Source organism: Saimiri boliviensis, chromosome 7 (genome assembly GCF_048565385.1).
Source record: "Saimiri boliviensis isolate mSaiBol1 chromosome 7, mSaiBol1.pri, whole genome shotgun sequence".
Taxonomy (NCBI): Eukaryota; Metazoa; Chordata; class Mammalia; order Primates; family Cebidae; genus Saimiri; species Saimiri boliviensis.
In genome coordinates, this window is record NC_133455.1 from 54,167,930 (window position 1) to 54,185,196 (window position 17,267).

Below are 17,267 nucleotides of genomic sequence, written 5' to 3' on the forward strand. Positions count from 1 at the left end.
TTGACAAATTCCTCTATTAACTCACAGTACATATAGATGTATTCTGATTCTTTAATAGAAACAAACAAGGAATTATGAAGATAAGATACTTCATATATTACATTACCCTATAATTAATCATATCATCCAAAGCAAAGAAAATTCTCAGAATTTCCTATCCTTGTTTCTAAATTTCTATTCCCTATTCCTAGGGAGTATTTATTATGTATGTGTATTTTAAAGCCAAAGATTCATCAATGAATATGTTACTTTGGAATAGACACTAAATGTTTTAAATCCTCCTGTAATAAAAGGTGATAATGAAGAAAATTCAGAAATTTGAAGTTCCTAAATCACATTCCTTTGTGAGAGCCTTGATAAATATTTAAATCCCAGAACTCAAAGAACTTAATTTCCTTAGATTCTATTGTTTTTAGTAGGACTCTAGAATTTAATACTTTGGTGTGAAATGAGTCATATTGATTTTTTAAATACTACATAATTTTCAAATAGAAAAATTTTAAGGGAAACTAGCTAAAAAGGTGGGGGGGGGTGGGAGAAAAAACGTTGCTAAAATTTAAATTTGTGCCTTTCTTTTAATTTTTCTTTTTACCTTTGAGGTTCACAGTGATGATATTATTATCTCCAACAAGGTATCCACAAGGCAGCAGTTCAGGCACTTCTAGGTTATGGGACCTAATTAAGTCTCCTATACAGTAGCTAGCAATGCAGTCAGAGCTCAGACCAAGACTAGTGGATGTATCAATTCGGAATACATATTCCTAAAATGGTACACACACAAAAAAAAATAAAGTCAAAACAGAGGTTCAACTCATCTATAACAAATACATAACCCATAGGGATACAGAGCTAGTTGTCAAGAATATTAGAAATGTGTTTTATAAGAACTCTTAATATCAAATAACACAAAGAGAAAGTGTTCTTTATTTGACAAGAGGAAAAGATGTGTCTATGCTATTGAAGTTAAGGAAAACAACTAAAGAAAAACACATTTGAAAATTAATATTAGGGTGTCATGCACAACATACCTTAAAGAGACGTCTTATTACACCATCTAAGACATCCCACTTGGTTTTTCCACTAACACCAATGGATCCTATCAAATATGCCTGAGACTTTTGATCCTAAATGAGAACAAAATAAAGCAAGATAAAATACAACTGTGCATTTTTTTTATCACTACATTTTCTACTTAAATTTGTTAATGTAGTTGTTAAGACTAAAATATTTATTGAGCCTATGGCCTCTATAACAATAGACACATATGGTCAATTATATAAAATAAAACATATTTCAGCCAACTAACCAACCAAACAAATAAATGACAGCAATAGCAACTTTACTTTTACTTTTAGCAGCAATAGCAACAGCAACAAGTAAGAAAGAGATGAGATAAAGCAGTATGTTAAGAAAAACTGACTCATGACCTGTTCTATAGAAGGCAGAGGTGAAGGAATCAGAAAGAATACTCTTGCATTATAATGCAGTGGACATTTTCTAAAGAGAAGCAGCTTGGTAGGAGGGAAATGGTGAGAGAGACAGAGGAGAACCATATTATGCAAATTACAGAACTTCATCTTACTATTTTGTGATCTGATCTTTGATAAATCTGAAACTCAGTTGTTATATCAATTTTAATCAAGAATCCAATCTCACTTTAAAAAGTACTAGCTATGATCATTTAAGACATTTGCATACTTCCAAAACAGGTTCCATTTTGAATGTATCAGAAATTCTCCGTTTAAAAGACTTCGCCAGAGAAACCTACCGGACTCGTTTTTAACAAGCAAGTAATTCCTTTATAATATGAATAATCATCCCAAATCTATCTTTTTTGCAGGATGGTATTTTGAGGAATTTCTACATTAGAAAAGTAAATAATTCAGAATTTATAATCTAGCTAGAGCCTCTATTCTGATGACTAGAAATGGTTAGTGAAATAGTGATTATGATACCAGTAGATATAATTACATAGTTGACATACTACAATCCTAGTTCTAGTCACTAAGTATGTTATCATTAAGGGGTGGTAGAATAATCACTGAGTCATGGGTTAGAAGATATGGATTCTGTAACACATAATACGTACCAGCTAATTAAGAAATGTGACCTTAGGTAAATCAATTAGCTGGCTCAGAGCCTCAATTTCTTAATCTGTAATATTTAGCACCATAAGGGTAAATGGTTATCACCATTATTCACATAAAATCTGAGTTAGAATACAATACCTTTAGGAGAATAAGTTGAGAAATTCATAGCTGGTGATTATGATTTTTGTTACTTGTTATGAAATGATATTTGTGTCTCCTCAAAATTCATATATTGAAGCCTTAACTCTCAAAGTGATGGTTTTAGGAGGTGAGGTCTTTGGGAGGTAATCAGGATTAGAGGTCATAATGGTAGGTAGAACTTTCATGATGGGATTACTGGGTAAAGTAAACAATTCAGGATTTGTAGTCTTTCTCTCTTCCTACCTACAGACATTGAGGTAAGACTGTGTGGGGCCAGAACATGAATTCCACCACCTGCAATACAAAAAGAGAGCCCTCACCAGGAACCAAATCAGCTAGCACCTTAATCTTGGACTTGCTAGCCTCCAGAATTGTGAGAAAATAAATTTCTGTTGTTTAAGCCACCTAGTCTGTTATTTTTTTATGGCAGTCCAGGTAGAGTAAGACAACTACTTTCATGGAAGCTTTTTAAGAGAAAGTGTTCGGGCATTCAGGCCCAGTGCAGTGGCACATGCCTGTAATCCCAGCACTTTCAGAGGCCAAGGGGGGTGTATCTGGAGGTCAGGATTTTGAGACCAGCCTGGCCAATATGGTTGTCACCATCTCTACTAAAGGTACAAAAATTAGCCAGGCATGATGGTACATGCCTGTAGTCCCAGCTACTTGGGAGGCTGAGGCAGAAGAATCGCTTAAACCCAGGAGTCGTAGATTGCAGTAAGCCGAGATCATGCCATTGGCCACTGAACTACAGCTGGGGTGACAGAGCAAGACTCTTTGTCTCAAAAAAACAAAAACAAAAAGAAATAATGTTCAAAGACATTGTCTGTTAGAATTATCGTGAACAGAAAATACTGTTTTCAGTGTGTTCATAAGGCAGTCGCAATGGCTGCTTATGCAATACCTTATAAAAGCAGCTTTTAAATTAAAGTTAATTTATGCTTCACTGAGACTATTACAGAATCTCACATAGAGACCCACATGGAAAAGTAGGTACAAATATGCAGCTCAAGCAGAAAGTTGATGGCATTGGAATCCTTTGAATATTGGCTCAGGGTAGGAATTCATAAGTGCCATCTTACCTTTCAAACTTAATGATGTACTTTATAATTCTAAGGGATTTTTATTTGCTTGACGTAAAAAAAAATAGGATACTTAGAAACGTGTATTTTTGGCCACTTAACTAAAAATTTAACTTAATTTTTTTTTTAAGGAGAATGACATTGACAATTTGAAGGCAATATTTATTGCAAAACATTAAAGTGCTTGCTTGGTCATCTAGGACCTTGCTTAAATAGACATGTAACATCAACGGAATTTGTCCTACTGAGTTTAGTAAAACACGCATCTTTCTGACTTCTAGAATATTTATTTACCTTACAGTCTTCCCTTTGTATAAAGACCATATTGATAGCTATAGTAACATGTTACTGCACATGATAAACATTACTTAATAAGTAAGTTAAAATAAATAAGTGAAACCAAAAGAATATGTTAAACCAGATGTTTGTCAAAGAAATAACTTTTTTTTTTAAGTTTTAGAAATGAGAGGCTGATGATATTTTCAGTGAATGAATGTGAGGTCCATGTAAGACACATTTCTACCTCTAGGATGATGTCATCTCTTTATTGTCCCTTTCATGTTTATGTGACATATTAAAAATCAGCCAATATGCAACTGTTGTAGGACATTTACCAGATCAAATATTCATATATGAAATATATTTTACTCATAGTAATTCTCATCTGTTAGTAATAAAGAAGTACCTTTGCTCGACCGTAGCCCTTGCTTATGGAGACTATAATTTTCACACTGCGGCCATCTTTATGTCCAGTTGCATCACCAGCATCATCTAGCAAAATATCTACCAAATTTTAAAAGAAAGACAAACACAACAGAGTAACATTAGCTCAGATTTGTTTACTGTCATTCTTTTCTCCCTCATAGTTTTATATCTTTCAATGGGATTTGCTTTCCCATTCTAGCCTAACTGGTTTGAAAAGCCTCAGCTTTCAAGAAGATGAATTACTGTGACTGGGTTAAAGTTTCAATCTAAGAATTTATTTCTGCTTGCAAAGATCTTCACTCAAGTGTTGGGCCACTCACTGCCTTTAGATGAGGAAATAAGAGGTTTCTTCTTCTATTACACATAGGTCTGAGTAATACCTGAGCAATATTTAGTCACCATTAGAACCATGACAAACTGACAAGCCATCTGATTTTTCTATCCAATCTAAAATATACAAGCTCAATAGCCATGTAATTTATATATGTAAAGGTGCTGAGATTGACTGTCAACTGAAATTATTTTCAACCACTTGACACAACCAGCTATATAACTACTCACCTTATCTTCATAATTATTAGGTTCTGTTATTGAATTTCAACCATGGCATTATACTGGCATTATGATTGCTCTCCTGAATACTTTATGCTAATAGTTTCAAAACCAAAATAGTATTTCTAGTAATCAGCTAAGAGTTATAGAAGCATGACAAAGCTAGCTAACCTTTAAAATATCAGCCTTTAAATGGTGACTAAAGATTAACTTTCAAAATACATTATACCAGATTCATTTCCAATTTGGAGAATTATTAAGGCAAACTGTCCCAAATATATGTTTTCCTTTGCTAACAATGCTATTATAGAACCATGATTAATGTAAAGACACTGTTCTGTGGATAAATGAAACTCCATTACATGCTAAAGAGCTCATGTGCCTGGTGAAAAGAGAACTCAACTACTCTGACAATAAGTTTATAGAAAAAAGGTTATGACTATAGCATCATAGAAATCAATACTCTAATAAGATGACTTCTGAAATTAGAATGGTTTTTATTATCTTAATAATTAAGGATATATAATTTTGAAAGTAACCAGTAAAAAAAACTCTAAGATCATAACAATTTAAAACAACTTTTAGAGCTTGAAGAATATGAAAAATTCTGCAATCAATTTTTAAGTCATCAAAGATAACTTCCTGCGCTGGAGTTTAATTATTTTCCAAGTCAACATCTTAATAGTCTTTCACCTTTTCACCTACTTCATTCAAAAATAAAACTCTTCCTTAGTCATTTTAATTCTCTTGATCCTTGTCTTACAAGTATAGAGTGGTTTACCTTTGGCTGTTCACATCTAGACTTCTGGCAGTTCATGATCAAATTACTTTTGTACTTGTCTTAATTACTCATAAATGTTCAAAAATATTTGACAAACATTTATTAAGCATAAATGGTATCAGAAATTTTGCTGAGTATTGGGAATGAATACCAAGGTGAAAAAGAAAGTGAATTTCTTGCTTTTTTGGAGTATATATTTCAGAATAGTTTAAGCACTCTGCTAATATAAACAGGACAATGAAACAGAAAGTAACTGAAGGGAGCCTGTTCTAGATAAATAGGTCATCCCGAAAGGATTCCTTGAAGAAGTGGTATTTGGAGATAAGACCAGAAGACTGAGAAGTGCTAAACAAGTGAAGAACCAGGGAGAGATTCAGTCAACAAAAACAAGTACAAAAGCCTGAGATGTGTGAGCTGGGTATGTTAAAGGAACAGAGAGATGTTTGGGGTAGCAAAAATGCAGAGACAAGGGGAAGGTAGGGAGTGGTATGAAATGATGTGGATGGAAATAAGGGCCAAATCACACATGGCCAAGTAGTTCATGGCAAAGAGGGTTGGCCTGATTGTTGATCCATATAATCTGTTTAAATTTGCCTGGGAGTATGTTATTCATTTCATGTCATATTTACTTCTAAAAACTATGCTTACAATATGAAATTTCTCCTGACAATAGTAGGATAAATATTTATCAAAAATGAACTAATGATTGTTCTTTGCTTTTATTATGTGTCTACTTAAGGCAAAATTAACGTAATAGTGAAAAGTCCAGGCCGGGCGCGGTGGCTCAAGCCTGTAATCCCAGCACTTTGGGAGGCCGAGGAGGGTGGATCACGAGGTCAAGAGATCGAGACCATCCTGGTCAACATGGTGAAACCCCGTCTCTACTAAAAATACAAAAAATTAGCTGGGCATGGTGGCGCGTGCCTGTAATCCCAGCTACTCAGGAGCCTGAGGCAGGAGAATTGCCTGAACCCAGGAGGCGGAGGTTGCGGTGAGCCGAGATCGCGCCATTGCACTCCAGCCTGGGTAACAAACTCCGTCTCAAAAAAAAAAAAAAAAAAAAAAAAAGAAAAGTCCAGGTCCTGGATTCATCCAAATCGGGATTTGATTATTAGTTCTGCTGCTTACTAGCTTCATGATCTTGAACAAATTATTATAGTCACCGTCCCAAGTCTTGGTTTCCTCAGCTGTAAAACGGGGCTTGAACAGCACCTTCCTGGTAGAGTTATTGAGAACATAAAAGATAATGCTTTTAAAACACGTCGTCCTCAGTGTGTACTAAGTTTTGCTCTTCTAACTATTATTTCTGTTTATTCTAACTCCTTCTGTTGATTGTGGGAGGGTCACGTCATGACTCTCAATCTCCCCTGGGCAGATTATATTGATAAGATAGTCACCTGATGAAACAAGTCCAGAAAAAGACAGCAAGTTTAATGTGAGAGGCTTCTGTATTTTTGTTTGCTTGTTTTGTTTCTGTTTTTAACCAGAAAATAAGTCGGCCAGTCGTGGTGGCTCACGCCTGTAATCCCAGCACTTTGGGAGGTCAAGGGGGGCAGATCATGAGGTCAGGAGTTCAAAACTATCCTAGCTAACACAGTGAAACTCTGTCTTTACTGAAAATACAAAAAATTAGCCAGGTGTAGTTGTGGGCGCCTGCAATCCCAGCTACTTTATCCCAGCTAAAGGCAGGAGAATTGCTTGAACTTGGGAGGCAGAGTTGCAGTGAGTCAATATTGTGTGCCACTGCACTCCAGCCTGGGTGACAGAGGAAGACTTTGTCTCACAAAAAAAAAAAAAAAAAAAAAAAAAAAAAAAAAAAAAAGTCATGGTCCTCTGTCTACATTTTAAAGGAAGAATTAAAAAGGTCTGTCATTCTGACTATAATTAAGTGAAATTTTGGCCAAAAACTGAAGGCTTCTCAAACATCTGTCTTGACTGGATGCATGGACACGCAATTAATATTTCAGGAACTGGATATCTGCCAATTGTCCTCTCTCCTGCCTACTTTCTTTTTCTTAAGATTAATCATGAAACTTAGAAAGCTTCTCTGTCAAAAAGACCCCGCAAAAACTCATTTTGTTTTCCAAGTGTTGAACCCACTACACAAGAGTGAAGGTAATGATAACAATCTTAGTTGTGTGATTTGAGTTGTTATTGTTGTTTTTTAGTTCAGACATAAGTATCACTACAGAAAAATAATGAAGGAAATAAGATATATCAAAAATAACTTAGGGAATGGGTAACAAAAAAGGTATTAAAAAATGTAAAGCTTGCCTCCTCTCCCAAAATTGCCTCAACTGCTTAATCACGGCCCACAATGTGTTAAGCCTAATAAACATAGAAATTGTAAATTTAAACCCTTTGATTTTATATTTATGAGTTCTATTTTTCCCAGACATTAAGTTTATATATATATATGTCTATTTTTTCTAACCCACCTTCAGTATTAAAACTTGCCTCCTTCAAACTTTATCATATTTTCATAAAATAAAACATAATTATATTTAAAAAGGCAGTAGAATCTTGCCATTAGTTTGACCGGTGACCAGTAAGATACTGGCCTTTGTCTCTCCCTAGGAGCCAAGTCTGGGGATCCAGAAATGTATCGGTTAGCATGAGATGTAGATTTTACTTCACTTCTCTGTCAGGTTCATCAGCAACAAGCCAACATAGAGGATGTTGTCCAGAACTGTCAGATTGTATACATTTAAACATTTGTGCTCTTTCCTTTGTAGACTATTTTCTTAAGTGTGGATAACAAAACATGATGTACAATTTACACACTCAGATTATCATCTACTTCCATAGTCCTACTTAATGATCTCTAAGTTCATTTAATTCTGAAATCTCTTGCTTTTTTACTTGGCTTCTGATAATAGTTTTACTTGATATTTATTCTCCAAATTTATTTTATTCCTCTAATCCCCAGAATAATTTTATAAAAGTTGTTTTCTTAAATTATAGGGAGTGCCCACTTTACACATAAGATGAAGGCCATAATACTATATTATGAAGAGCAGCCACAGTATCAGAATTTTTAAAATTCTGACTTTTTAGAAGAGATCTGATTCATTGGAAATGTAATCAATATCAACATGCCATGTCATTTCCCTTCTCCTTCTGTGTTTTAATATGTTTTAAGGCAAGCAGTGTATTGTCTCTATTCTGTAACGGACTCTAACGTTGGCTACAAACATACATATTACTGGTTTCCCAGCGTCACCTGGTGGCCGTGCTTTACAATTACCACAGAGCCTCATGTAAATATTCCCTAGTCTAAATTCTCTATCCTTGAAATGATTCTCTTGAATGAACTGTTCCACAGAAACAGTTAAACTTTATGATTGGATGGTTCATCGGATATTAAGATGACATTATGTCATATGATTCTATTTGCAATTGAATAAAAACTGTACCCTTGATGGAAACAACAGAATCCAGTATATTATTCTTGTTTGCTGAAAATTTAAGAAAGCTGCAGACTGGGTGACAGAGTAGCATCATGTTCTCTCTAGACAGCATCATGCAGGGTCTTCTAGACAAATTTAGAAAATAAAGCCTGCTACACTTATAAATCTGTTTTTGCACACTTAAAACAGAATAAAATTACATTGGGTTATTATTATTATACCCATAAGTACGAAATATATCACTGAGAGTATTATTTCTTCATCGTCATAAATATGGAGAAAGTACTTCCTAAGCAAAAGTGATTTCTTAAAAATATTATGAAGACAGTCTCTCTAAGATTGACTTTTGGACACAGAATATGCTCTTATAATTACAACTAAGTAGAATAGATTTATAAGATCAAAATAGGACTATTTCCAGAATGCAACATTTTTAGCAGTATGTAAAGCTCTCCAAATTCCAGGCTTCCCACCCGATAACTCATGGACATGCTGTGATCCAGGCAAGCATTTGTACTAAGTCACCTGAGGTAACAGTCTCTGTGATGTTCAAATTGTTTAGAGAAAGTCCTAACGACTGCCTGGAAGATGAAGAGGAGGTGCTGCTTGAGGATTCTGACGGTGGCCGAGCAGGCTTAGCTGTGTTGCCAGTTTCTGCCTTCAACCGGTCATTTTCAGCCTTCAGTATTTCAATTTCATTCTGTCGTGAAGACGGAAAACATGAAAAAAATTCAGTCAGTTTGCGTGAGAAAACAGTACCAAGTCTTTTACCAGAATTAATTAGCTTGTTTGTTAAATAAAGCATGTGGTAATATGTTAAACAAACAAATATAAGATATGAAATAAGGTTTCCTTCCAAAGAAGGAAATTTAATCTTTTTCTCTGTCTCTCACACATTATGTATTCCTGAATTCACAAATATAGATAAATTAACTATTCAACATTGTTATCATTATTTTTTTGACTAAATCATGTGTTTGAGAATTTTTTCAGGACTTGGTCTCATTTGAATTAAGAAAAATATGAGGCAATCATTCATAACATTTCTCATTTTAAAAGCAATGTTAAAATCTTATAGGCATATAATGCCATGTGTAATATTACTATTAATTTGTGGACAGTTGAAAAACAGAGCAAAACAAAAATAATGTAAATAAGGTAATTTAAAATTATTCCCGAATCTTATATAACATCTGAAAAAGTTTTTGTTTCTTCCAAAAGGGACCCTAAGGTCATAAAAAAAACAACAAAATCTTTTAGATGAATATATACAGTAGCAGATGAGTCTGCTCAGAAATGAGCTTTTCTTATGTCAGTCATCTGTGGTACCAAGTGATTATTGATTTACAATAATAAAATAAAAACTTCGCCTGAGCACAGACTGTTTCTGAATTTAGCCTTTAGATGTCTTTTAAAAAATACAAAAGCTTTGCTTTTACAGATGGCATTCTAAATCACTTATACTTCCATATTCAGAAAGCCTGTGTTGAATTTCTACAGTTTCCTCATTACTTTTGTATTTCTATAGAAAACTTGTGAAAGTATTTGAAAATCAGATTTCAAAAGGACAGGCAAAAAGCCAAAATAAAAGTAAATGATGGAAAAGTGAAGAAGCAAGAATTATAGTAGCCTCTCTAAAAACCTGGCTCTCAACCTGAATCCAGTCACTAGCACAAGTATCCCGAGTGGTTCTTGAATACAACCTGCCAGTTTGCACTCCTACTTCCAAACTTGGATTTGACAAAATTCTCAGTTCAGTACTAAGAAATGAGTTGCAAAGACTGAATAAACAGAGTACATTTCTTTTTTTTTTTTTTTTTTTTTTTTTTTTTTTTTTTTTTTTTTGAGACGGAGTTTCGCTCTTGTTACCCGGGCTGGAGTGCAATGGCACGATCCCGGCTCACCGCAACCTCCGCCTCCTGGGTTCAGGCAATTCTCCTGCCTCAGCCTCCTGAGTAGCTGGGATTACAGGCACACGCCACCATGCCCAGCTAATTTTTGTATTTTTAGTAGAGACGGGGTTTCACTATGTTGACCAGAATGGTCTCGATCTCTTGACCTCGTGATCCACCCGCCTCGGCCTCCCAAAGTGCTGGGATTACAGGCTTGAGCCACCGCGCCCGGCCAACAGAGTACATTTCTAAGGTGGGGTTTCAAGTGGCATTTGTTCTGTGTTAACCAAGAGAACAGAATAAGCAGCATTTTTGTTGTTGTTGTTCTTTCTCCATTTTATTCCCTGAAAGTGCTTCAGCACCAACCTGCATCCGGTTCATGGCTTCCCGGATCTGATCAAGATGATGAGCAGAGCTGAGAGCCTCCAGCCGAATATCCGTTAATTTTAATTCCTTTTCTCTGAGCTCACTCTTCAGCTGCAGAATTATCTCTGCCTCAGCTTCTGTGCATTCACAGATCCTGAAGAAGGAAACAAACAAAATCAGTGGTCTGGGGAAGCCAGAGGATTAAGAAAAACACTGCCTCTTTTAAAGGCTGAATTGCAATATTATCCAGCAGGTACAGATATGATTTGCTGCTGGCAAAACCTAGAGAAAAGGAGAAAGAGTTTTACAAACAGTGACGCATTCACAGGCTCAAAACGGAAATATCTTTTCCTTTAAATCTTTTTTTTTTCTATTTTTTGAAGTTTAAAAACAGTCTACGGAGTATAAAGTGATCCTAAAAATTCTTTTATTGGTGATATTTATAGGCAGAAAACTCATAGATTACTACATTTCATTCCAACATTTTCAAGGGACTTAAACCTCTATTTGCAACATGTGACTTCTTTTATAAAAGCAGTTATTGCATTCTTAAAATGGTCATTTCTTCTTTTGCAAAATTGTGCAAAAAATAACTTTGCCACAAGTACTGTCTTTAAGTTACCATAAAAATCCAATATAAACACTGTAAAAAATAAATTAGAGAGATTAATTTTGGACATTTAAATAAGAGGTGAGTTATATAACCTTCCTATTGGGCTCAGCTGATTAAGGAGATCACAGCTAAATCACAGGTTTCAATGCTACTAGCAGGTTAGCTGAGGCCTGTTTGAAGGATACATGTTGTATCCTTCTGCTGTTTTATTGTTTTGTGGACAGCTTTACAGGAAATCTGTCAAAATATTGTTTTATATTAACTAACATCTTTTTCATTTGAGGACAAGTTTACTGGCTACAAAATGACAGCGACATGTTCTCCCTTTCTACATAAATGATGAAATTATATAGGCAAAGCACAGTGGCCCTGTGCTATATGAGTTCTGTGCTAGTTGTTGTCATGAGCATACAAGGAAATTAGATTTAAATAGTAAATAAAACAAAGAGAATTATCTCATCGTAACACTTTTCCACATTCAAAATGTGTTCATTCTTGTACAGAAGCCCTCCCTTATCCACAATTTTAGTTTCTGTGGTTTTAGTTATCTATAGTCCAATATGGTCCAAAAATATTACAGTGTTTTGGGCCAGTTACAGTGGCTCACACCTGTAATGCCAGCACTTTGGGAAGTCGAGGCAGGTAAATCACCTGAGATTAGGAATTTGAAACCAGCTTGGACAATATGGTGAAACCTTGTCTCTATTAAAAATATAAAAAATTAGCTGGGTGTGGTGGTGCACACCTGTAATCCCAGCTATTCAGGAGGCTAAGACAGGAGAATCGCTTGAACCCAAGAGGCTGAGGTTGCAGAGTGATCCTAGATCCTGCCATTGCACTCCAGCTTGGTTGACTGAGATTTCGTCTCAAACAACAACAACAACAATAACAAAAATTACAGTGTTTTGAGGAAGAGAGAGACCACAGTCATATAATTATCACAAAATATTATTATAATGTTCTATTTTATTATTGCTCTTAATCACTTATTGTGCCTAATTCTAAAATTAAATTTTATCATATATAGGTATCTATATAAAGAAAATAAAAACATAGTATACATAGGGCTCGGTGCTATCTATGGTTTCAGGCATCCACTGGGGGTCTTGGAAAATCCCTGGTGAATAAGGGGAGGCTACTGTACTACCAGAAAGTGGGCTACCATAAAAATGTTATGTTAGATTACCTAACAGGATTAAAGAAAACTAGACAGCAGATCAATTTTAGGAAACCAAATTTTAGTTGAAAAAACAGAAACAGAAGGCATTTATTGTTGAAATGCATGTGAGTGATTTTAGAAAAAGCAAAAGCAAACACTACTTAGGTTAGAACCTGGATCTTGGCAGTTTTCATGCATCACACTCCACTTTACCGAGATCTATGCTTGTAGATCACAGGGCCATTTTGTCGTTTCTTTGGTGGCCAGACAAGGGGTGACCTGTATGTACATACAGTTAGACAGATACATGGACAAATGCCCGTGGAAAGAAGTGAGAATTATGATTTAGAAAAATGAAGAATGAGATCAAGAAACACTTGAATTCTAACATACGAAAATAAAACAGAAAAACAAAAAGAGAAACCAATGCTGCCCATCATTCTCAGAAAAATCTGAAAATAATTGGCACAGATATGATTGGAACTTAAATATGCCCTTGATCTAAAATTGTTTTTTAAAAATATTTCTGCATTTTGCAGAAGGAGCGACTTACGCTGAGGCAGATTGTGAGGGCTTCATGGATGCTGAGCCACAGTCACCAGCATTATGGGGCAATTTGGGGGATGCTGGAAGGGATGAATCAGTAAGCTCTTCAATGTCGGAATGTGATGAAGGAGGCTTGGTGGACTTTTTCTTCCCAAAGGCTTGTTTGAAAGAACTTCTCAGCTGAAAGAAGGACAGAAATTACCCTTCTTGTCTATTTGCACTTGGCGAGCTTTTGCTTTAGGGCGTTAGTTTGCAGATGCCATCCTAGCCACTGCCTGGGGTCAGTATGTACAAGCAGAGTATTAACAGTTGCAGCACAGTATCTCTAAAAAAAAATGATACCATGTTTTGTGTGTTCATTTTATTCTTGTATTAATCCAGCGCAGCGCAAACATGGAAGGCTTTTAAATAGTGCAAGGTCAAGGGCATGGCTGTCAGAGCACTCATTTAAAACTAAGTACCTTGAAGGGATCTCCATTCCCAATGCTTCTCTCTTCAAGGCAATTTGTTTTAAATGGCCACTTTAGCGCTACAATCAAGTCATGTCCTGCTGACAGTACAAACTTAAAAAGCAAAATGAAATCAAATTCACCTAACCCTTCATTAAATGTGATTTTCTATTCAAATTTTCCAATCCCAGACTACGCAAAACCAGAATTGGTATCCCCTACAGCTCTATTCAGAAAGTGGTTTTACATCTCTTTAAAATTTGAGATTAAAATGAAAAGACACAAAGAAAAGACATACAAGGTAATCTGTTTTAAAAGCTATAAAAGCCTACTGCCAAAATGAATAGCATTCATGCCAAGGTAGGGTTTTTGTATAGATGCATGCCAAATTGTCCACAGTTTATATTCACCTCACTTCCTCTAGAGTTCACCTTGCAGAAACATGAAAGAGTGTGGAATTACAAATCAAGGGAATGAAGGCTGATCAGTATTTTAAAATATTACCTGTATAAACATTATTTTAAAACAAAAAGATATTTCTTCCATTATTTGTAGAAAGTACTCCAGTAAAATCCTCTGATAATTATGTTTGAATTGCATGAAGAGTTGTATTTTCTTAAAATCTACCCCTTGTTTTTTGGTGTTAAAAGAAATCCTTGACAACATTGTTTTTAATTTTTTTTTTGCAGTAATAGTATTTTCCCCTCGGCTATTTAGCTATTGATCAACATCATAAATTATATCTCTAGCAAACTTAAGGTACAGTTCTATTAAGGTACATTTCTATATTTCTGCTATATTCTCTTGTTTAAAAAAATCAAGCAGACACTAATGTGGTTAATTTCTTTTAGGGTAAAACTATTCACAGTGTAAGCCCTTTTGATTCTCAGGGCGGAAGGAGAGCTTTCACGGTTTCTTCTTTCCTTTTATTGATTTCTGTTCTTCTTTTCCTCCAACATCACTATCACCATTATCATCACCATAATCATCATCATTTTTCCAGTTTTCCTTCATCACTATCCCCAAAATAAACCCCTATTTTAAGCCATTTATTCACAGATGTAACATTTTTCTTTAGTTTCTATAGTTATACTATAGATAAATAAGATATCGTCTGTGAATAAATTGTATCCACAAATAAATACAATTGATATTAACTATCTTTTTATAGGTAAGGAAATTCAGGCCCCTCAAAAGGTGAAGCAACCTCACCTAGATCCAGTGGTGATTCAAACCCAAGTTTAGTCTCAGTATTAAAATATAGGCTTTTCAGTGCATGCCACACTAATTTTGGTGATGAGTGCAGCATTTGAGGTGTCAGTAGCTTGAATGGGACACTTCGTAAACTGCTGCAGATCACTAAAGCCCCAAAGAAAAAGGCCTAACTCATTACGCATTGATAAGCTTCTGAATTAGGTGAAGGATGGTGGCTTACCCAGTTTTTCTTTTTCTTTTTCTTGGAGTCGGCATCGTTACCACTGCCAATACTGGAATGGCTTGTGGCACTGTTGATACTAGAAACACTTTCAGAAGAATGCTGTCTTCTGATGCGGAGATCTAGCAACAGATAGAGAGTATCACATTGGCTCACAAAGAGTGTCAATCTGAACAAATAAGTCTTTTAGGTCTTTTGAGAGGATATTCTCTAATAAAGGTCAACAAGGCTTTGTACAGATAATTTCAATGCAGTTTTGGTTTTAGAAGTTTAATAAAGTACAACCATATTTTTTTAATTAACTGAGTTATCTACTTTAAGATTTAATGGGAATCTCATATAAGTCTGTAGCCCTTGCAGTTTAATGAGTTCTGAGTTTTGTCTAAAATTAAATGCTATGCTAGTGATTTCTACTGAATACCTGGATCAAACAGCTTTTCCAAAATGATTTGTTCTGAATGATTAATTTCCAGGAGTAAATGGAAACTCATAATAGAATGAGAATTAATTGTGCCTTTTTAATATTTGTGCTTCAAATACAGTTACTAGAGCCAAGTGTATTAACTTTCCATTTCATAGAATCATATCATATTAGAGCCAAAACAAACCCTGGAAGGCATGTAAGCACATAGTCTCATAGATGAGGAAACTGGAGTACAAAGAAGTTAAGTAACTTGGCCAAACAGCCAATGAAAGACAGATCCTCCAAAGAAAGTCTAGGTAGACTGAGTTTGTAAATTCAACAGAGGACATATTTAAGACAGTGCAATTCTTCCAATGTACCCGTACTCCCTGCCCATGACTTATTATAGAATAGTAATAGTAATAATAAAACTAGGTTTTACAATATGCTAGATATGCCCCCAGAGTATCTAATTTTATTCTTAAAGCAACCCACTGAAATGAGTTTAATTACGAACTGTAACTTGCACATGGTCACATAGCTGAAAAATAGTGGAGCCAGGCTCAGCCCTAGACTGATTCTAATGTCCACTGTATTAACTACCATGTGTGCAGCACATGGTGTGGCCTTGCTATACTCTAAAAGCAAGCAGTGTTTCTTTAGCTAAGACATTTTGAAGATAATAGCATTTGCTTTTTAATCATATTTAAAGGTATCCACTTCTTTAATACAAGCACCTTATGAGATTTATTTATAGTTATTAAAAGTAAAACAAACTGAAATTTTTCCTAATTAAAATGCACTAGTTTTAAGTATTAGTGAGACACTAAGAAAATTTACAGAATTGTACTTAAGGTCACATTTGCTTTTAGTCCATTTCCATTAATATATTTATTGGCATCAAGACATATTAGCCAAGCAAAAAAAAAATCTCAGTGGAAGTTGTAAGATGTCAACATTTACTATAAAGCAGACTATAAATTTACTATAAAGTTTCTATAAAACTAATACCATAAAATCAAGCCTTTTCAATTGACTGATTTACTGAATAGTAAAAATAATTTACGGCAACAAAACTAGAATTGGTTGCTGTCAAAACATATAATAAACGAGTATGTACATATTAATAGACATGTAATATATGTATATACATATATATACATATGTATGTGTGTATATATCTATCCTCACCTTCATTTACATATATATCAGTAAGATCCTTAATTTTTCTACTAACAAAATCATGCTGAAAAATTTTATAGGAAGAAAACACATAGAGCTTTTTTTTTTTAGAATCCCTAGAGATCACTCCTTAAAATTATTTTAAAAAGTAATGATGAGAACATTAACTGGTTTTGCATGCCAAAATATTACCAACATCTAAACTTAAATCAAGGTATTCATGTAGGAGGTTTTAATTCAACAATAAAGGAATCTGGTATCCTTTAATCAACTATTATGGAAGTCACATAAATAGACAATAAAAGAATATGTGTATTTCTTCGTGTTTTAAATTTTTGCTGTGATTGGCCATTAGCTTTTTGAAAAAGATATAGCATTTGATAGCCCATTCCTAATAATTGACTTTCACAAATAGAAAAGCACAAAGTATTAAAGTATTTCAGAATTTTTATTATATCTGTAAT

The 17,267-nt window shown here is 34.7% G+C and overlaps 1 protein-coding gene across 9 annotated transcripts in view; it reads right to left on the minus strand.

The window, feature by feature from the left end:
* NAV3 (neuron navigator 3) overlaps positions 1 to 17,267 on the minus strand; it is an 850,089-nt gene that overhangs the window by 20,243 nt on the left and 812,579 nt on the right. For 6 of the 9 annotated variants that reach the window (XM_074402523.1, XM_074402524.1, XM_074402521.1 and 3 more), the window contains 8 exons: positions 15,219 to 15,340; positions 14,194 to 14,214; positions 13,342 to 13,514; positions 11,017 to 11,170; positions 9,284 to 9,458; positions 3,996 to 4,093; positions 1,029 to 1,124; positions 593 to 761 (listed from right to left, as the gene is read on the minus strand). In XM_074402523.1, coding sequence (XP_074258624.1) covers positions 593 to 761; positions 1,029 to 1,124; positions 3,996 to 4,093; positions 9,284 to 9,458; positions 11,017 to 11,170; positions 13,342 to 13,514; positions 14,194 to 14,214; positions 15,219 to 15,340 — 1,008 coding nt within the window. The remainder of the gene's footprint in view (positions 1 to 592; positions 762 to 1,028; positions 1,125 to 3,995; positions 4,094 to 9,283; positions 9,459 to 11,016; positions 11,171 to 13,341; positions 13,515 to 14,193; positions 14,215 to 15,218; positions 15,341 to 17,267) is intronic. The other 3 variants (XM_074402522.1, XM_074402520.1, XM_074402527.1) reach the window with 1 other exon arrangement.